The sequence below is a fragment of the Dasypus novemcinctus genome, chromosome X (assembly GCF_030445035.2).
Source record: "Dasypus novemcinctus isolate mDasNov1 chromosome X, mDasNov1.1.hap2, whole genome shotgun sequence".
Taxonomy (NCBI): domain Eukaryota; kingdom Metazoa; phylum Chordata; class Mammalia; order Cingulata; family Dasypodidae; genus Dasypus; species Dasypus novemcinctus.
Window position 1 is genome coordinate 183,607,352 of NC_080704.1, and position 22,873 is coordinate 183,630,224.

Consider the following 22,873-nt stretch of genomic DNA (forward strand, 5'->3'; position numbering starts at 1 on the left):
GTTTAACAAATATCTGTCTGAATATACTGAATAAAAACAGCGAGAAAATAAGTAGGATAATGAGGAATAACAGTAACAAAGTCAGGGAGAGGACAACTAGGAAAGCTAAAATGCCAGTTCTAGCTATTGTCAACCTCAAGACCTTCTTAGGACACCTATAAGTAACAAGTACCTGCTGGCACTTAACAACAGAGAAATTTCCTGGTGTATAAAGTGGACAGAGAGCTAATGGTGCCAATAGACAACACGATAAGATAACTAACCAACTTGCTAAACCAGAAAAGTAAAATGGAGTCCTGGGGAATAAGAATCCATAAAGGACATTATAGTCATAATTTTTGATAACAGATTTGAGTGACATGCATCCTGTCTTGACAACTGCTTATAAATATCATGTAAAATTGTCAGTGTATCCAAAGACACTACAGAAAAAATGGTGTTAATTAAAAAGGGACAGGGACCTCTGTCTGGGTGGTGGTAGACTTGAATTGATTGTATCTGTTAACTCCCTAGCACTGGAATAAGCGGCTATAGCTATTTCAAGCTCTCACTTAGTAGAAGTCTCAGGCACAGTGTGGAGGAAAGACTTTGTCTATTTTGAAAGCCTCTTAGACTATGAGTTTCCTCTTATGCCAAAGTATATCCTATTTTCATATGCAGTATAGGGAAGGGTCCATGTCCATGGGTTCTTTCCTTGGAGTCCATGATCAGGAATCTCCTGCCCTATTTTTATTTATTTATTTATTTTATAAAGATTTATTTATTTATTTCTCTCCTCCCCCCCACCCCGGTTGTCTGTTTTCTGTGTCTATTTGCTGCATCGTCATCTTTGTCCACTTCTGTTGTTGTCAGCGGCATGGGAATCTGTGTTTCTTTTTGTTGTGTCCGCTCTCTGTGTGGGCGGTGCCGTTCTTAGGCAGGCTGCATTTTCTTTCATGCTGGGTGGCTTTCCTTATGGGGTGCACTCCTTGCCCATGGGGCTCCCCTATGCGGGGACACCACCGTGTGGCACGGCACTCCTGGTGCGCATCAGCACTGCTCATGGGCCAGCTCCACACGGGTCCAGGAGGCCTGGGGTTTGAACCGTGGACCTCCCATGTGGTAGGTGGACGCCCTAACCACTGGGCCAAGTCCACCGCCTGCCCTATTTTTATGTAACTTAGAAAGGATATATAAGCATGAGGATTATGATTCTCCAAAACAGAGAAAGATGGAGAGAAGGCAAAGAGGAAACGGAAAAGGAGTTAGCTAAAATGATGAGGAGTGGCCTACACACCAAGAAAATCACAAAACTCTGCTCTGCTATAATGACGTTCTCAGGTACCTTGGCCGCAGACTCTGCTAAAGTTGAGTCAACCTAGCAGGCTCATTTTGGCAGCCTGCTTTGACATATTGAGCAGTGTCAGAGAGTTGAAGACAGAAATGCTTCCCCGAAAGCTAAGTGACATCTCTGCTCAGTGTAGAAAATACACTAAATGCCCTTTCCAAGAGGCAGGCTTAGTTTTATTATCTGGAAGATTTGATTTAAATGCCTCAGAAATCAACAGAATTCATTTGTTAATCAGGAGGTAATCATCCTTGGAAAGTATACAATGACTCAATTTACAGGGAAGGAATTAATTATGTTTCTGGAATGATCAGGTTGAATTAAATTGGCCAAAGGTCATTGGATGCTTGCTTATAGATCAAATAATTATTCTGTAAATAGTAAAGACCATATCATTTTGACCATATAGACAATAAAATATAAAATAGATAGCAATCACTGAATGTTTTTAAATCTTAATAATTTTTTCATATTTATTTTTATATTTTAAAGCATGCATCTTTTATAAAAAGGCAATTAAGAATTCAAAAAATGATAATAAATAATAATAATAAATCTAAAAAAAGTACAGGTGAAGTCCCTTGTGTTCCCTACCCTGACTCCATTTCCTGTTCCCTCCTTAAATATAACCATAACCCTGAAAGTGCTTTTTTGTCATTTCCAGACTTATACCTATGAATGTGTATTTTGCATGCATTACTAAATAGCAAATAATGAGATTTTCATGTTTTCAAACTTTTTATAAAATGTAAGATTTTAAAAATAATGCTTCCATGATTTTTAAATTTGCCTTTTATATGTTATTTTATTTTTGAAATTGAAATAAAGTCTACTAAAAATGCATTGTTTTAGTCTGCTAGGCTGCCAAAAACAATAAACCAGAAAAAGTTTGGCTTTTATAATGGCTGTTTATTGGCTTACAAGCTTACAGTTCTGAGGTTGAGAAAAATGCCCAAATCAAGGCATCATCAGACTATACTTTCTCCCTGAAGACCAGCGGCTGACAGTCCTGTACTCCTCTGTCACATGGCAAGGCACATGGTGGGGTCTTCTGGGCTCTCCCTTCTTCTCCGAGCTTCCTTGCCCTCAACTTCCTGCTTCTGTGGCTCTCTCTTCTCTTCATATGAATTTCATTGTCTTATAAAGGACTTCAGTAAGACAGATTAAGACCTCCCCTGGGCTACACCTTACTGAAGTAACCTAATCAAAAGTTTCAACTTACAATAGGTTCATATCCACAGAAATGGATTATCTCTAAGGACATGAGTTTCTGGGGTCCATCCAGCTTCAAACCGTCACATGCATCACAGCTTGTGTATCATTTTAAAACTTATTTTTTCAACCTTGTGTTGAAAGCTATTATTTCTTTTATTCATTTAAGTAATTCATTTATTTTAACTGCTATAGACTATTATTCCATTGCATGAATATTTGTGCATGTATTTATCCATTCTCTTGTGAATGTGCGTTTTAGGCCAGTTCCAGTTTTTGCTATTAAAAACAATGATACAGTGAACATTATTATCCACTTTTTTGAAACATGTTAAGCATCTATAGGGTAAGTACCTGTTAATAAATTTGCCAATTTGAAAGGTCTGCATATTTTTAAATTATTTCTGATTTAGCCAAATTATGCTCATAAATGGTTGTACCAATTTATAATGCCATTAGTAATTTATGTGCTCTCCATTTCTCTACATCCTTGCCAATATTTTGTGTTGTCACACTATTTTTGCCACTCTGATTGGTATGAAATGGTATCTAACTGATTTTATTTGCATTTTCCTGATTTCCTTTGGAGATGTGTGTCTTTTTTTGTGCTTGCTGACTAATCTGGGTCACTAAAGACTAGATTCCTTTGCCATGGCCTGCACCAATAAAAGTAGAAACTCCATGCAGACCCTGTTTCCCCATATTGCTTTAAAATTGTTTAGTGGTATATTTGCCACGTGTGTATGCATTCATGTATGTGTGCCTGTGTGTGTGCATGCATGTGATTGGTAAGTTTGTAGCCTGATTCTAGCTGCATAAAAGTCTGGGAATTTGTGTTTTGACTCCTTGATTGGGGAGGCAGTATTTATAATATGGGAATTTCCACGAAATTTCCTACAAAGGCAAAACAAATGATAGCAATGAATATGAGAGATAACCACTTCATGATCTACCCTGAGTTTTTAGAGGGGTACGTATATGTGTGGGAGGTTGAAGTTTTGCAACTGGTGTTTTGGCCCCATTGTGATAACTGCATGATAAGGAATTGATTCATACATCCATGGGCAAGTCCATAATTTATAGGGCAAACCACAAGCTGGAAACTCCAATAAAGGTGATGTTGAAGCCAGTAGTCCAAATTCCCAAGGGGGAGCATGTTGACTGGAAATTCCAAAAAGAACCAGTGCTAGAATTGGGACAGAAATTCTTTGCACCTCTGGAACCCTCAGTTCTGGGTTTTAAGACTTTCAACTGATTGCAAGAGGAGACTTCCCATATTGCTGTGCACAAACTCCTTTGTGGATTATTGATGCAATCAAAGGATAATAGGTGCAGTCACTTGAATATAGATGCACATTTCATCTACAAAAGACCTTCACCATAATACTAACTGGGCCAGTGTTTGAACAAACAGCTGGACACCATAACCTAGGCAAGGTTTTTATTTTTTTATTTTTATTTTTTAAGATTTTATTTATTAATTTATTTCTCTCCCCTCCCCCCCCCACCCTGGTTGTCTGTTCTCTGTCTATTTGCTGCGTCTTCCTTGTACGCTTCCGTTGTCAGCGGCACGGGAATCTGTGTTTCTTTTTGTCATCTTGCTGCATTATCTCTCCGTGGGTGCGGCACCATTCCTGGGCAGGTTGCACTTTCTTTCACGTTGAGCGGCTCTCCTTATGGGGCACACTCCTTGCGCGTGGGGCTCCCCTACACGGGGGACACCCCTGCGTGGCACGGCACTCCTTGCGTGCATCAGCACTGTGCATGGGCCAGCTCCTCATGGGTCAAGGAGGCCCGGGGTTTGAACTGTGGACATCCCATGTGGTAGACAGATGCCCTAACCACTGGGCCAAGTCCACTTCCTTCATTATTTTTGAATTTCAAATAAAATTTGAAAATTTTGAAAAAAATTAAAACAAAATACATATACCCACAAATTGGTCCACAACTATGGGCTGCAATTGGGCCAAGTCCGCCGCCAACCTAGGCAAGTTGATGCATGAAATTAACCATCACATCTCCTTACAATCTATTCTCATGCTGCTAGTGATTTTTTTTAAAGTCCCATTATTATATTTTGAAAACTTGGAAATTTTCATATATATATATATATATCAAGGTAGAGAAAATAGTGTAATGAAACCTCATGTACCCATCACCCTGCTTAAGAGTTCATCACCTGTTTTGTCAATCTTATTTAGCCTATATCCTTACCACTCTGACTGTCCCCCACCTCAGAGTATTTTTAAAGCAAATGCCAGATCTCATGTCATTTCACATATAAATGCTCCAACTATGCCTTTTAAAAAACCCAGAAAACAGAACCATCATGCTGTTACTGAGTGACCCTTTGAAAATCTCAAGCTGATACTACTCCTCTCCTGCTTTAAAACTTTCAGGAGCTTCCCAGCTCAAGTCTGTAAGCTTTAATTGGCCTTGTGTAATCTGTTCCCTAGCTACCTCTCCCACCTTACCCATGTCTGTATTTCTCTCCCTTTACAGACTTCAGTCCCCTGAACAATGTCCAGCTTGCTCCTGCTTCAAGGCCTGCCTCTGTGCTTCCCTCTCCCTTAATACTCTCCTCTCAGATCTTTGCAGGACTTGAAACTTCCATTCAGATTTCTACTGAAACGTTACCTTCACAGAGAGGCCTTCCTTGTTTCATGGGGAAAAAACATGGTTTGTAAGAAATGAAATCATTTGTATTTCTTGTGATTGAAATAGGGCTTAGCACATAAAGGCATTTTTTAGTAAATGCTCTATGTGTGTTTTCCAAAATATTAAGTGGAGAAGTTCATATAGATTTATTAGCTCATGCGAATAAATTGGGTGTTCAAATTGTGTAATCATAAAAATTGTTGGTCTGATTGGTCTTTCACTTATTAAAAATTTATGGGTTTGTCATGTTCTCCTTGTAATTCAAATTTCCTTATTGTATTTTGAGTCCATTTTATTAGTACATACAAATTTAGTATTATATTTTCCACTTGAGATACGCCATTTTTCAAAATAATGGCATTTTATCCCAAATAAATTTTTTTTGTCTTAAAGCCCATTCTGCATATATTTTACAGCTCTACTACCTTTATTTTGAATAGGATTTGCCCATACATATTTTTCCATTACTCTGGTCTCAACCTGTCTGTGTATATATGGTATTAAGTATGCCTCTTGTATGTACATAACATTTTGCTACAATGTTTATTTACACTTAGGTTATATTAATTATTTTCTATTTTCTTATTTTATATATTCTCTTTCCCATGCTTTCTCTATGCTTTATTTTCCCATTACTTGTCTTCTATAAGACAGTAGCATTTTCTCTATTCTGATTTGTTTTCTCTACTATTTTTTAAGTTTTACCTTCTACATATATTGTTTAGTGACTACTTTAAATGCTAGCATATAAACTTGACTTAAAGTCCAGTGATAATCAAATCTCCACTCTCCTCCCAAATAATACAAAAATGCATTAGCCTCCATACCCCACCTCCGTTCTTCTATGTTGGTTTACTCTATTTATTTATTTCGCCTTGTTTTCATAGTCCTCAAATCAATTTATACTTATTATCATTTTCAAAATATATTAGCATTGTCTTTTGACTTCTCTTGACGTTTCAAGAAGTCTGCTGTCCGTCAAATTGTTATTTCTTTGAAAATAATATGCCTCTTCTGTTTTGTTGTTTTTAAGATCTCTGGTATTCTGCAAATTCACTTGTTTCTAATTTTAAATTGTTGATCTCTTGGCTTATTATTGTTCTTGAAGCTAAGGATTTATATATTTTTAACAGTTTTGGGAAACCATCAGTCATTAGTACTTTGAATATTGTTTCTCCCCCATTTTGTCTATTCTCACCCATTTAGAATCTTATTAGATATATACTGAACTCTTGTAATTAAATCTCCTATATTATTACACCTCTTTTTCACATTTCCATCATTTATCTGTCTGAAATGTAAGTCCAGCAATTTTTATCACATGTATTTTCCAGTTCACTAATCTCTATTAAGTGATATCTAACCTGCTATTAATACATCCATTGAGTTTTTATTTTCAATGACTATGTTTCTTTTACAGAAATTCTACTTCAATATACCTCTTTCAAACATGTTTTTCTCCCCCACTCCATAATGCCTGAGTCTCTACTCACGTTTTCAATGTCTCTGTTGATGCCTTTATCATTTTAAGTATACTTCTTTTAATATATCATTTAAGTATATTTGAGCATTCTATTAAAGGAAATTTGTAGAGGGGATCTGATTTGGTTATATATTACATCAGCTGACTCTTGCTCAATATGGATTATTTCCTTAAGTGTTTTGTCACTATCAGTTGTAAGCATTTATTTGTAGTTATATCCCTCCAGAGTGTTTTTGTGTTTACTTTCGTAAATTAATCTAGTGGTCCCCTCAGCCTGAAACCAATTATTATGTTAATTTTTCATCTGGTAAGTCTCAGACTAGGTGGATAGTGTATATTTGAACATCAAACCCTTGTAAAATCAGGTCTGTGGTTGCCAAATCTTGATGGAAATGCCTCCCCCTCACCACCCCACATCCAGAATCCATGCTTGAATACAAAAGTTTCTTTTTCTAATTTTTGCATTGAAGACTGATTTTGTCTAATTCTAAGATTGGAGTGCTTCAGAATCTTGGATTTATGTGGGAGTCTAGTTCCAGCTTCTCACCTGTCACAGTCCTGGTTTATATCTGTTTTCCTGGTATAATTATTGATAAAATCTTCTCACACCATCCAAAGTGTTCCAGTTTATACAATAAATTATATGATCTCTCTAAATTAGGCAGGGATGTGCTTGGTATGCTGGATAAAGAATAAAGCCAGATTGACTAATGTTCCGGGTATAATTGCAGGCTATAGTATATTTTAAGCCAAAAGATTTTAAGCTGTTTACAGATGCTTCTTTTTAATCTGGTTACCTGAAGCTGTCCCTTGTACCTTGTGAAGTTTAGCAGTCAAGGATTTGAGCAGAGTTCATACTAAAATTTTGAGGTTTACCTCTCTGTGATTACCTTGTTTCTAAGATCTCTCCCTGAATTGTCTGTTTATCTGTCAGCCCTGAGATCTATTTTCTGACACATTAGATATCTGATTCCTGTGTGTGAAGATTGGGAGATTCCTTTGGTCTAAAAAAGCAACAAACTCACAATCTGACCCAGCACGGTTCTGCTGTCATTTTGTGGCAGACCCACTCCTCCTTGTTCCTTTCTGTATTTTTTATTTACTGGACCTCGGTGTCTTTTCCATGTATGTATGATATAGTGGACACCCAGGAATTTGGGCTGAGTTTATATCCAGTTTTGTGTTCCCATCCTTTCTATGGCTCTCTTGCTTCCAGGATTCCTACCCCTAAAATTTCCAGACTCTCTGCCAGCTCTGGAATATCTCCTCTGCCACTGTGAGTCAGTAAAGTTGTGCTTTCACCACTGGAAGTTTGGGTTTGGGGTAAGCACATTCAGGAAGGTAAAAGTCACAAACTCACAATATTAACCCATTGCTGCTGCCATTTTTAAAGGGTAAATTCTCCTCTAGTTTCTGTCTGCTTTTCCCTTGCTTTCAAGTAATTTTAGGTGTGCCTAATTTACTCTGTGATTATCCAAGACTGGAAGATTTATTGTTATGTTAATTTGTGTTTAGATTAACAGGAAATGTGAAAACTCTCTTCCTGTTCATTAGCAATTTTTATTTATTTCATGAATTTTCTGTTCATGCAATTTACCTATTTTTCCATTCGTGTTTGTTTTTCTCTTATTTACCTCTGAGTGCATTATTTACTGAAAATAATAAGATATTAACTCAGCACATTTTGCGATGAAACTGAGATAATGTGTGTTAAAATATAAGGTTTTGATGTTATGCTGACTGTTATATAGGTCTTCGATGTTCATATATTATTTCAGGGCTTATTGATCACCAAGACATTATTTTTCAATCATAATCATTTGCCCTTACTCACCAGTAAATATTGTTAATAGGCTGCATTACTGCATCAGAGGAAATGTTGGAAGGTAATTGATATTTGCCAAGGGCACTGTGGGCCCTCATCAGAACTCTACTCAAACATTGTTCTCTTTTTATCTGTCCCTAGGAGTACACCATTGATGTATTCTTTCGACAGACCTGGCATGATGAAAGACTGAAATTTGATGGACCCATGAAGATCCTCCCACTCAACAATCTCCTGGCTAGTAAGATCTGGACCCCAGACACTTTCTTCCACAATGGCAAGAAGTCAGTGGCCCATAACATGACAACACCTAACAAGCTGCTCAGACTGGTGGACAATGGCACGCTCCTCTACACAATGAGGTCAGAGAGTGGTGTCCCCCACCCAGCAGGAAGGGTAAAATATATCTGGGGGAGGGCATGGGTTGAAAGCAGCATACATTAGGGTAGCCACTGAAAGTTCTTTCAAGTTTACAGATTAGAGATGAATGTATATATCCTAGCACATTGCATGCAGACATACTCACAAGTATATATCATAGATATACATTTAAACAGAAAATTGCACATATGCACACTCAAAGGCACATAGAAATATATGTTGTTATACATGTTCATGGTATGTAAATGTATACATACTCAAAAATACACAGGACCAACACAAAAGCATATATTTATTCAGGGACACTTGCATACACAAACTCCAAAAACACGTTCACAGATATAAAGAATGTATCAGTCAATATAGGTTAGGTTTAACTTCAGCAATGAAGTACTCCTATAATATCATATGTTTTTCATGGCTCATTATTATAATTAGAATTATTAATTATTTAATTTTGCTGACAGAAAGGATACCTTTGAAAGCATTTTCAGGGCAATAAGATTCTTTCCTCAACACTAAAGGGCATATTTGTGTTCTTGTGTTTGCTTTTTATGAATTTGCTAGCTTCTCTGCTGTTGGCTGTCACTACTTGAAGTTCCTTCCCACATCAATAAGTGTCAATTTTGTGTAACTGAGCAAACATTTATTGAATGGATAAATGGGACCCTACAGACTAGGTTCTGTGACTATTTCAAATCTATGTATTCATTGTTTTGCACAATAAAACTCAAATAATACATACCTCATAAATATTTGGTGAATAAATGAAGTGTGCCTGCCTGTCTACTATCCCCTAATTCCTTAAATTTGCTATTTCTGATATGTTTCCTGCAAGAATTTCAGAGAACAGTAGATGGCCAAGGAAAGAATGAGTAACAAAGAAGTACATAAGAGAAAAGTTAGGTGATAGAAGAGAAACTGAGAGATTAGAGGAGAAATGAAACTAGAAGAGAGAGAGAATGATGGAGAAAAGAAGGAAAGTGGCTAGAAATGAGAGGAAGATGGAGAAGGGAAAGGATGAAGATTATGGAAGTGAAGTCAATAATATATATAACAAGAATGGCTGAAGGAAAGAGAATATGAAAGGAGATAAAGATGTAGAAAAGGTGATAAGATAAAAGCGAGAAGATAAATGATAAGATGGGATGAAATAAAGACACAGGGGTAATTGGATAAAAGAATGAGATTAAGTAGATGGGAAGAAGAGAAGGCATAGAAAAGTAGAGGAATTGACACAAGGGATACTGGAGGAGATGAAGAAGAGGGGGGAAAAGTGTGGATGGAAGAAAGATAAATATTCATTCATTCACTCACAGAATTTGTTTTGACTCCTAATATGTAATGGCCCTGTACTAGGATCTGGGGATACAAACATTAATAAAACATGAACTTTGTCCTCAAGATTATAAAAATATAATAGAGGATGAGGACTAATAGATGATCACAAAAATATTAACTGAAATACTAAAAATGTGGGTAATTTTGGGAAGACAAAGAATGGAATCTAACTCATTCTTTTGGATCAAATTGAGCAAAAAGTCACTAGATGAGGTAGCACCTAAGCTTCTTGATATTAGTATTAACATTAGTTTTTGTATTATTAGATAGTAGGCTTTAGCCAAGCAAATTAGAGGTGAAGGAGAGGAAGAAAGGAAGGACACCCTTGGCAGAGGAAACCAAATGAGCAGTTGCAGGAACCAGAATGATATTTGGGAAGAAACTTAAGAAAAGTCAGTGTTGGAGTATAGAGCAAAGGAGGATATATATGATAAGAGATGAGAATGTGGAAGAAGGCAGGAATCAACTCCTGAAAGACTTCTTGCACCATGCTAAAGTATTTGGACATCATCCTGGGAGTGTCAGGTTTTAAGCAAGAAAATGAGGTGATCAGTTTTTTATTTTATATATGGCACTCTAGTTACTATGTAAAGAATATATTTGAGGAAATCATGACTAGAGTTAGGAAAACTGGGTTAGAAGGAAGCTGAAGTAGTCTAGGTGAGAAGTGATGATGTTCTAACTCAGAGCAGTGAATAAAGGTGGAGAAGAGGAGATATATTGATGATAAAATCAGCAGTAAAACCAGAAAACTTCAGAATGACAGAGAGGGAAAGTACTCAAAGTAGTAAGTACCCAATTAACGTGAATGAATGATGGTGCTCAAATTGGGGTAGACAAAACACAAGTTAGGACAAACTTAAATAGAAGTTTGTGAGGTTAATTCTGGACACATTATGATTAAGAAGTCAGTAGATAATCTAGGCGGAGAAGTGTAATAGCATTTGGATTTAAAAGTCTAAAGATCTGGAGAGAGATACAAGCTAGGGATTTAGTTTGGTATTGTCAATATGTTGGAAGAAGTTGAAACCGTTGGAATGGATGTGATCACTTTAAGAAAATGGGTAAATTTGTCCTGGGTGGTACTGCAGGGACAGTTGCTGGACATTGTAGGTCCTGCCATGGCCCACTGGGTGAACTGGGTGAGAGTGTAAACTACAATGTAAACCACTATCCATGTGATACAGCAATACTCCAAAAAGTATTCACCAAATGCAATCAATGTGCCAAGATGATGAAAGAGGTTGTTGATGTGGGAGGGGTGGGGTGAGAGGAGGGTGGAGGCTATATGGAGACCTCATATTTTTTTAATGTAAGATTAAAAAATAATAAATAAATAAATAAATAAAAAGAAACTGTGTAAATTGAGAAGAAAGTCATGCCAAATTTTCAATCATGGAGCACTGCCATCATTAAGGCAGAAAGAGGAACCTGTGAACGAGACCAAGAAGGAAAAGTCAGGGAGGTATTAATAGAACCACTAGCATGAAGTATCTTGAAAACTAAGAAATATGATAGTCAATAGTGCTACTTTCCAATATTTCTAATTAACTTCCTTCTGGGTTCATGATAGAATTGTACTTCCCTAGTGCCTTGGAGTTAGGCTTGGACAATAACTTGTTTTGGATAACCAAGAGTGGGCAGAAATAACTGTTGTCATTCTAAGGGAAGGTGGGAGGCCCATAAGAGACAGTTTAATTTGCCGTGTTCTCTCTCCCTGGCCACAGTGAATTGTGTTAAACCAGGTGGCTTGGCTTCTTTATTCTGGGTCCCTTATTGAAATGACATAGAACAGAGCACACCTCACCCCCAACCTGAAATTGACAAAGAATATGAGAGAGAAATAATCCTTTGTTGCTGTAGGACACTGAGATTTTAAGATTGGTTGTTACTGCATATTAATCTAAATCATCTTGACTGATATATCAAAGGAGTAAAGAGTTGTAAAAAGGTGAGAGTGATCATAACAGCAACACCAAAAATAGCATTCATCTATATATTAATAGTACATAAAACATGCCAGGCAATGTTTTAATCCCTCTACATATATTAACTTTAATAATCTCTGAGACAGGTACCTTAGACACAGAGTAAGAAACTTGTCCAAGATCACCTAGCTAATAAATGACTGAGCCACCATTCTTATTCTGTCAGTTTGGCTGTCAGTTCATGCTATTTACTATTAATTATACATGTTTTTTTAGATATAAAATATTCACATATAATTATACTTTTATAATGAATACAAAAATAATACCATTTTCCACAATAATGGAACATAACTTGCTTATTATGTCCCTAAAGAAAAATAAGAAAGAAATTATATCAGCCCTAAGATTTAACTTCTTTCTTGGATGACTTGGTTTAAAATTTTGCTGTATTACTCATGTACCTGCATCCCTCAAGTCCTTTAGCATTGTACTTTTAAGAAGAAAATCATCACTAAAGGATTATTTTTAAGTAAGAGAAAAACCTTGAGTTTTGGTATCCCAAATACAAAATTAAAAATTACATTTGGAAAAGCTATCTAAAAGTTTTTCAATTTCTCTCCTTTCTTCAGATTAGATTATTTCTATTGTTATTTCTCCACGCTCACTGACTTTTTCCCATGTCAGCTCTTCTCTGATTGTAAGCTCATCAAGTAAAAACTTTTACTGCAGATATATATTTTTCAATCTAAAATTTTTATTTGGTTCTTTTTTACATGTTCTCTTTTTCTGTGGACATTTCCTATCTCTTCATTCATTATGAGTGCATTTTTCCTTACCACATTAAGAGTGGTGTTTTTTTTGTCTTTATTTTTTTAATGTTACATTCAAAAAATATGAGGTCCCCATATACTCCCCACCCCCCTCACCCCACGCCTCCCCCCATAACAACCTCCTCCATCATCATGAAACATCCATTGCACTTGAGTACATCTCTGTATTGTACTGAATACATCTCTGAGCACCGTTGCACCTCATGGTCAATGGTCCACACCATAGCCCACATTCTCCCACAGTTCACCCAGTGGGCCATGGGAGGACATACAATGTCTGGTAACTCTCCCTGCAGCACCACCCAGGACAACTCCAAGTCCCGAAAACACCTCCACATCACATCTCTTCCTCCCACTCCCTAACCCAGCAGCAACCATGGCCACTTTCGCCACACCAATGCCACATTTTCTTCAATTACTAATCACAATAGTTCATGAATAGAATATCAGTAAATCCACTCTAATCCATCCTCTACTCCTCCATCCTGTGGTCCTTAGAATGGTTGATGTGGAGTGTTTTTTTTTCTTTTTCAAAATTGTTTTGGCTACTCAGGTCATTTGCTTTTCCACAGAAATTTTAAAAACAGTTTTTCAATTTCTACAAAAATTCTGCTGAATACTTCTGAATTGGACAATTTTTTTCTTTGGGATAGCACATTTTATTTTATTTTATTTATTTTTGGTCTTTGTTTTCTTAATGTTACGTTAAAAAAATATGAGGTCCCCATATACCCCCCACCCCCCTCACACCACTCCTCCCTCCATAACAACCTCCTCCATCATCATGAAACATTCATTGCATTTGGTGAATACATCTCTGAGCACCACTGCACCTCATGGTCAATGGTCCACACCATAGCCCACACTCTCCCCAGTCCACCTAGTGGGCCATGGGAGGACATACAATGTCCGGTAACTCACCCTGCAGCACCACCCAGGACTATTCCAAGTCCCGAAAACACCTCCACATCACATCTCTTCCTCCCACTCCCTAGCCCCAGCAGCCACCATGGCCACTTTCTCCACACCAATGCTGTATTTTCTTTGATTACTAATCACAATAGTTCATGAATAGAATATCAGTAAGTCCACTCTAATCCATACTCTATTCCTCCATCCTGTGGACCTTAGAATGGTTATGTCCACTCCACATCTATATCAAGAGGGGGCTTAGATTCCACATGGATGCTGGATGCAATCCTTCTGCTTTCAGTTGTAAGCACTCTTGGTTCCCTGGTGTGGTGGTTGACCTTCTTCACCTCCATGTTAGCTGAGTGGGGTAAGTTCAATAAACCAGAGTGTAGGAGTTGCAAGTCTGTTGAGGCTCAGGGCCTGGCTATCACATGGTCAGTCCAGAGATTCAGATCCCCTGGGTATACACTAAACCCCAGTACCAACTACAGATCCGTTAAAAGTAATAGGAGAGGCTTGTGAACAAAGATCACAGCTGAGTCCAGCTCCATCACACAGAAACACAAACTCCAAAGTAGGGCCAACTGACATGGCACTGAACTGCATCTGCCATGACTCAAATCTGAAAGATAAAAGCTTGGTTTACAGCCCCACAGATTCATCTACTGACCTTTTGGAAGTCACAACCTGACTGTTTATTCCAGCCCCTCATTCTGGTAATAAGGTAGTTGTTACATAGGGAAAGTACAAGTGGGGTAATGTTTGCAGAACAATTAAGACTCTTCAGGAATTGTTAATATGCAGCATTCCTATTATTTGATCTGCAAAAGTCTTATCTGGATTCCACGGGAAAACCACAGAATGACAGTTTCCTAGTAAAAAAATCTAACCAAGGTTCACATGGTCATGTAACTAGGGCAGATGAGAAAGAAGCGTCACCTGGGGACCTCAAAACAACTATAAAAATGCAGCTCAAGGCCCATTACCTGCTTCTTGCTTCAGCAGCACATGTACTGAAATTGGAACAATACAGAAAAGATGAGCACACCCCAACACCAGATGACACACTCATTTATGAAGCGTTTGCCATTTTTTGATATGGATAAATAGGAAGCTTCATCTCTATTTTATTTGTAGATGAGGATATGGGTAAACATTCATCTTATTATTCTTTGTACATATTGTATATAAACTTTTCAAAATATATAATACACGTAAAAAGTATTTTTCCTGAGTAGGAAGGAAAAATCATTCATTCAACATATTTATGAGTTCTTATCATGTTCAAAGCTGTGAGGTATTTGCTGAGCTACAGAGGTAGATAAACTATAAGTCATGGTCTTAATGACCTTACAAGTCTAGTGATGAAATGAGATATATGCACAGAGAGCTGCACAATAATAAAAAAAGCCCTTAAATAGAAAAAGATGCATAATGTGACCAAGTTACACGGTAGGGAACATTCAAAAACATGTGGGGACATCAAGGAAAGCTGAAAAAGGAAATGAGGCTTATCCAGTATCTTGGCTTTTGAAGGAGGTATATATAACTATCAAACACATAAGGAACAGGGGTGAGACATAGGCGAGTATCCCAGACAGAGAAAACAGCATTCATAGAGGCATGCATTCATGAAATAACATCATATGTCAGAAAATTCATGCATCTTGTTAGCACTTTACTTTGTTTATTCTTCCAAAAAATAATATTTCTTCAAGTCTTAATGAGGCCCAATACTGTTCTGGGCACCAGAAATAAAATGGTGAACCCAAATAGCTGCTGGCTCTGCTCTCACAGAACTTACATTCTAGTGGGGAAGATAGTTAAACAGGACAAAATAGAATAAGTGCAATAAGAAGTACAGAGTGTTATGAGAGCATCTAGCAGGTACAATGAAGCAATTCTACAGGGAATATCAACAACCAATACTTAAAGTATGCTTAGAAATAAATTAGATTAAAAGATAAGGAGAAAATGTTTTAGAGAAAGGGTATAACATATCTGAAGTGGGAGCTAAGGACCAATTGTGATGATATGTTAAAGGAACTAAAAGAAGTTCAGTATGACTAGACTACAGAATACAGTGGAGAGAAGTGGTCTGGGGTGGGGACAGGTGCTTATAAGCTACACTGGCATAAATATGATGCAGATCCAGGAAGTGGATGTGGCTCAAGCAATTGGGTTCCTGTTTACCATAGAGAAGGTCCAGGTTTTGATACCGAGGGCCTCCTGGTGAAGGCAAACTGACCTGTGTGGCGAGCTGGCCCACATGGAGTACTGGCTTGCATATAGTGCTGCCCCATACAGGAGTGCTGGCCATGCAGCAGTGTGTCCCGCCCCCAGAAGTGCTAGTCCACACAGAGAGCTGATGCAACAAGGTGACACAAGAAAATAGACAAGAGGAGAGACATTAAGAGATGTCGCAGAGCAGGGAGCTGAGGTGGCATAAGAGAATGATTGCCTATTTCCCACTCGGGAAGGTCCCAGGATCAGTTCTCAGAGCCACCTAATGAGTATAAAAGCAGGTACAGAAGAATACACAGCAAATGGACACAGAAAGCTGATAATGGAGGGAGGGGGGAGAAATAAACAAATCTAAAAAATAATGATGGGGATCCAATGAAGAGTTTAAAATAGGATTTGACAAACAGATTTTCAGTTTAGAGAGATCACTCTGGGAGCAGTGTGTAAGATTGATTGGAGGAAGGCAAGGCGAAGATAATGTGCCCAGTTAGGAAACCATCATAATAATCTAATAATACAAATAACAGCTGCTATGTATTGAACACCTAATATTTGTTGGGTACTTCATGTAAAACATCTCTAATCTTCCCAACAACTATCCAATATAGGCAGTATTACCCCTATTGAACAGATCAGGAAGGCGAGGCTAAAAAAGTAAAAATGACTGACTCAAGATCACGCAGTTATTAGGTGAATGCAAATCTGTCTGGCTTCACCCTACTACTTATCCCACTGAATAAGTATTGTAGATGTATATGGATATATATGTTCATGAGGTAGCATTGATGATACTTGTTACTTGTTTGGAGCTGGGAGGGTCAGGATACTGTATGGGTGGTTCATGTGAGCAAGGAAGTCCCCTAGAAAAATGGCAGTACAAAAGATATAGGAAGGGAAAAGGAGTAGCTCAAGTGGTTGAGTGCCTGCTTCCCACGTACAAGGTCCTGGGATTGATCACCAGTACCTCCTAACAAACAAAACAAACAAACAGAAAAAACAACTTTCATTGGGGAGTGGATGTAGCTCAGTGTTTGGGCATCTGCTTCTCATGTAAAAGGTCCTGGGTTCATTCCCTGGACATCCTAAAAAAAAAGAGATACAGGAAAAATGATTAGCCAATTACAAACATTCCCATTGAATGTGGAGGAGTAAATAGACTTTTGAAAAATGGCAATTATAGGAGGTGGAGTAGGAGGTATGGCATAATATCATACCTATGTGGAAGTATTTCTGCAAGAAGGGTTAGGGAAAATTGTCTTGAACTGATATAGAATACACTCACCAAGTAGTTACAAGGAACCAATGTTGCTCTTGTTTTTTATCCGCCCCCCCCCCCAAAAAGATGGGTTCCTCATCCATTAGCTTGCTGTCTGCTCGTCTTTAGGAAACACCAGGAACCAAACTGGAACCTCCCATATGGGAGGCAAGCACCCAACCACCTGAGCTACTTCTGTTCCCTGCTGGTTGTATCATCTGCTATTTGTGGCATCTGCTCTTCTCAGCAGTTGTGGCGTCTGCTCATTGCAGCAGTTGTGGCATCTGCTCATCTTCTCTTCTTCTCCAGGAAGCTCTGAAAACTGAACCTAGGACCACCCATGTGGGAGGCAGGCACCCAAATGCTTGAGCCAAATCTCTTCCCCCCCCCTTGTTGTTTTTGAAAAAGTGAGTGACATGATCAGATAATTTGTGTTAGTAATATAAGTTCCTGAACCCAAAAATGTATAATGGCTCCTACATAATAGAAGTTTATTTCCTGCTCCTGAAAGTCCAAAGGAGGTGCTCCTTATTGGCAGGAGCTCATTTCCAAATGGTGTTTCAGGGATCGAAGTTCCTTTCCTCTGGTGGCTTAACACATGACTTTCAAGGCCACTATGCTTGTCTGTGTCAAGTGAGTTGAAGAGGAAAGAGCAGTGATGATTGTGTGTGAGGGATGATTATAGGCCTGGCCTTGAAGTGGAATACTCATTTCTACTGACATTCCTTTGTCTAGAATGAAGTCCTGTGGACATACCAAATTACAAGGGAGGCTGGTAAAATTAATATTGCTGTGTGCCCAAGAATAAAAGAAAATGGTTTTGTTGAACAGCTGACAAATCTCTGCAAATTCCAGTTTTTAAAAAATTAAGAGATCTTGTTGCACTTTGGAGGATCAATTGGAGGCAGGTATACCAGATAGTGGACCATTTCATAGTGCAGGTGAGATTGATGAGGGCCTGAAAAAGTCTGTGATAAGTAGTAGTAGAGAGGAAAGGACAAATGTGAGAGAGGTTTGGACAAGTGTTGGAGAGAACTTGGAGTCCAACTGGATCTGGGGTAGTAGGAAATGTTATATTGAGAATATCCATTATATGTCTTCCTTGGATACTGACTGAGAGGATTGTGTTGTTATTAAAGAAGAAAAGGGCACCATAGAAGAAGAGGCAGATATTTTGGAGAAGGGAGAAGAGACAGAGGATTTACACATATTGAGGATTTGCCATATGCCAGGCACTATGCTAAGTGTTCACATGTCTTTATTTCATTTTCTCTTCACAGCAGTGATCATATATATGTGTGTGTGTGTGTACGTATGTGTGTGTGTGTGTGTGTGTGTATATAGATATATGTATGTGAGGCATTTTGATTATAAAGGTGAATTCTGCTTTAAGACAGCTCCTGGTCCTTCCTCGGTAAAATGGGGAGAATCCTTATAATACCTGCCTCATGAGTTTGCTGTGGGGAGTGAATGTGATAAGGCTGTAAATTACCTAGTATATGTCCAGACACACATCAAGCACTCTGTGTTTTTGTTGTTGTTGTTGTTAATATAAATTGTCTGTAAACTGAAGTTTCCATAGAGCCAAAGTCACACCACTAATAAGTGGCAAAGCTGTTATAAAGACTAAAGTCACCCTTATGTTCAGGCAAACGATTTTTCTCACTACATCATAGCACCTTCTCTTAGAAATGAATATAGGAGGTATGGATTTTAACCATTATGAGTCTGACTTGGACATGACAAGCTGCAGTTGGAAATGCAGGTCTGGAACTCAGGAGAATTTTGACACGATGGGATTTTGTGAAATTGAATATGTTGAAGTATATCTTCTATGCATTATGTTACATAGTAATGGTGTATGTAGTAATAGTAGCCTACATTTTTAAAAAGGTAGGTGAAAATTAAAGAAAATAAGCACTAATTTCTCTGATGAATGGTCAATATGAAAGAAGTGTTTTGAAACAATTAACAGGGAGACTGTCATGTTCAGACAATCATGTCTTCCATCATTCTTGGAATGTATCATTGAGTTAGTTTACCTCATGTTCAAAAGGCAACTTATTTGAAGGTTAAATTTGGCATGCCAGGATGTCCTAAAAATATTACCAATAAAGCTCCTTTCTTTTTAAGAAGCAAATAGCTTACACTTGAATTTTCATTATAGCACTTACCTTTGAAAGGACCAGGAACCAGGGAAAGCATTTGGGCCAGACTTAGTTGTATAGGGCTTGATGTAATCAGATCACCCAAGCATTGATAGTTTTGTTTCACAGTCTTTCTTGTAATGGCTTTTGCTGCAGGGGATTCCATCTGTAGTTCCTTATTCATTAAGCTAGCAACTCACTCACAAAGCCACACTTAGTGAACCTCACTCTAATGAACAGAAATGAGAGCGTGGAAGAGATAGGGTGGCTCATTTTGGGCTCTGAAAGTGCTTATAATGAGATGGGAAGCAAGTGCTCAGTCAATCACAAGTTACTCTGATGCATTCTGCGAAGCGACATAACTCCCGCCCTTCAAGAGTCTACAACCTCGGAGGAAAGATAAGGCATATTACTCACTATACTATAAGCATATGAATTTCCCAAAAAGCTAAAAACTAAGTGCGGTGAACCGAATATGACAGAATTCACTCAGATTTGAGATCATGGGCCCAGATACGGGAGGGCCTTACAGGGAAACTGGCATTTGAACTGGAGGAGGAGACATAGGAAAACTTTTGCTAGTTCCAAGAGAATGTCAGAGTCTTGAAATAACAAGGACTGTCTTTATTCTCAAAGGCAAGAAACTGGTCTCCACCTGATTGAGTCTGAAAATTCTCTGCTATCATCCTAACACAGGGGAATATACAGATCACCAGGAGCATCCTTCTTGTTCCAAAGAACCCCGCTATTTTAAATACTACCCCTAGAAAGAGTGGAGGTCCTGTGTTATAGTGGAATTAACTTTAGAAAAGCAATTAGGAGCTCTGGGTGTGAGTGCAAACTCTGACACGGATTAGCAGTGTAACCATGGACAAGGCTTTTTTTCTTCTCTGAGTCTCAGTTTCTTCTGCTGTGAAATGGGGCTGAAAATATCTGTTCTGTCTACTTCATAAATATTAAGTCAAGAAGCAATTTTGGGGGAGGGAGTTTACTTATTTATTTATTTTTTGTCATTATTATATATCCATTGTTCTTATAAAGCATTTTTCTCCCTTTAATTTTTATGTTACAATCAAAAAAGATAAGAGGTCCTCATATACCCCACACCCCCTTCACCCCACTCCTCCCACATTTGCACTTTTCTTTGGCTTTCTAAGTTGGACACTTAGGTTCTTGAATACAGATTATTTGCCTTTTCTAATGTAAGCATCTAATGCCACAGTAAATGTCTCAAGACCTCAGATATAAATTTAAAAAAAAATAGGCATTCACTTCCACATCAACAACCTCTTTCATCATTGTGGTATATTCATTGCATTTGGTGGATACATTTTGGGGCACTGCTGCACTGCATAAATAATGGTTTACATTGTAGTTCACACTCTCCCTCAGTACATTCAGTAGGTTAAGACAGGGTATATAAAGTTCATAATCTGACCCTGCAATATCATTTAGGACAACTCAAAGTCCCTAAAATGCCACCACATCACCTCTCTTCTTCCCTCTCCATGCCCTCGGCAACTACCGTGGCCACTTTCTCCACATCAATGCTAGAGTTTCTTCCATTACTAATCACAAAAATTCCACAGTAGAATATCGGTAAATCCACTCTAATCCACATTCTATTCCTCCATCCTGTGGACCCTGGGATGGTGATGTCCACTCCACCTCTATATCAAGAGGGGGCTTAGATTCCACATGGATGATGGACGCAATTCTCCTGCTTGCAGTTGCAGGCACCCTTGGCTCTCTGGTGTGGTGGTTTTTAAGCCAAGATGCATGGCATCTATGTTTGGTGAAATCACAAGTATTTGCACATGGCTAGAGGGTGGGGGAAAGTATGAATGTCAGAAAATGAGGCTCGAGTTACATGTCTAAGGTGATTGTTAAAACTCAGATGCACTCCCTTTGAAGGATGAATGGGACAGTACAGCAGTAGCTTTGCAATTTGAAAGCCCAAGGGCCTTCCAGTGTGCTGAAACCTCTTATATATAGTTTAAGGATTTAATGTGAAGCCCACAGAAAATGGGATTCTTGTGACTAATGTGCTGCACGGTTTGGGTGTTTGGTAGTGGTATATTTCAAGGGACTTGTCCTGTACTGATAATGGCTATTAATATTTAACTATCCTGTTTATCATTGTAAATCCCAGATCCTGCTCTTTATTCCATGATTACAGAACTAGCCTGCCTGTCACCTCTACCACCCCTGTAGTACTATTATCTGTACATTAGTTTCTAGAAAGAGCAGATTGTTCCACTTCCAAAAAGCCAACGTGACATATTGCCCAAACTGGGAGTCATATCAGAGTACAGAAACCTTTGTCCCTACTCAGTTTAAGCTGCTCCCTTTTGTATTACTCTCAACAGTTTGACAGCCTCACTGAATAACTAATGCATATATTCAGTAAACTTTATAACTTTGACCTTTAGGAATTTAGTCATTGCAGGAATTTTTTCTCTAGGACTTTCTCCTATTTTATGCCCCCACTTAAAAATAAAACAAAACAATTGGTGCTCTATATACAAGATTTTAGGAATAATTTGATTTTTTTTCCTGTTGAGCACTTGTTAAGAGCTGGGTAATTCGTTTCCATTCATATTCATTTTATAATTTTAAAATGCTGAGATATTATGTGCGTATTTTAAAGTGTGCAAATGTTACACATATAGCTCCATAGAATTCTGGATGAGGAATATGAGCTAGAAGTTGGGAAAATGGCTTAGTAAAGTGAGAGATATTATCAAGATATGAGGAGCATCTTCATTTTCCAGAAGGATCAGTTTCCCTAGGGTTATCTGTTAGGCCCAAAGGCAAATGGGCACTGAGAACATGGATGCAATAACTTCTGAATTGTACAATTATTTTCTTTTGGATAGCACATTGGATGAGTTCCCCTCCAAAAGCAAATGATTTTTATTTGGCATTCTTTCTAAGGTTCAGGAGACAAGACATATGTACTGTAAAAATTCCTAAAAATACAAAGCACTGTATAGGTAGGTGTGAAAGTAAATACTGTTTTTTGTATCAATGATATAATGACATAGAAGAATAATCAGCAAAATATCATAATAAAATAATTTCCAATATGTGTCCCTGTTTTGAAAATATATTTAAGTATTTCCAACGAGGATGAGATAAGGGCATTATGTAACCAAGTCACTAATTTGTCTTAATTCCAAAGGAATGGAAAAGAAATTATTTATCATATTCAATCTATTGTTTACTCCCTCACTTCATCCCCTTTCGCACTTAGGGAATCTGATAAATGTACCTTCTACCTGAGATGAAAGCAGTGTTACTTATAGGTAGTAAATGCTGTAGGAA

At 37.9% G+C, this 22,873-nt stretch overlaps 1 protein-coding gene and 1 pseudogene across 5 annotated transcripts in view; both read left to right on the forward strand.

The window, feature by feature from the left end:
- The window catches only part of GABRA3 (gamma-aminobutyric acid type A receptor subunit alpha3), a 401,316-nt gene that overhangs the window by 247,849 nt on the left and 130,594 nt on the right, over positions 1 to 22,873 (forward strand). For all 5 annotated transcript variants that reach the window (XM_058290915.2, XM_058290918.1, XM_058290916.1 and 2 more), the window contains one exon: positions 8,647 to 8,867. In XM_058290915.2, the coding sequence (XP_058146898.1) occupies positions 8,647 to 8,867 (221 nt within the window). The remainder of the gene's footprint in view (positions 1 to 8,646; positions 8,868 to 22,873) is intronic.
- On the forward strand, positions 14,894 to 14,994 carry LOC111764353 (U6 spliceosomal RNA; annotated as a pseudogene).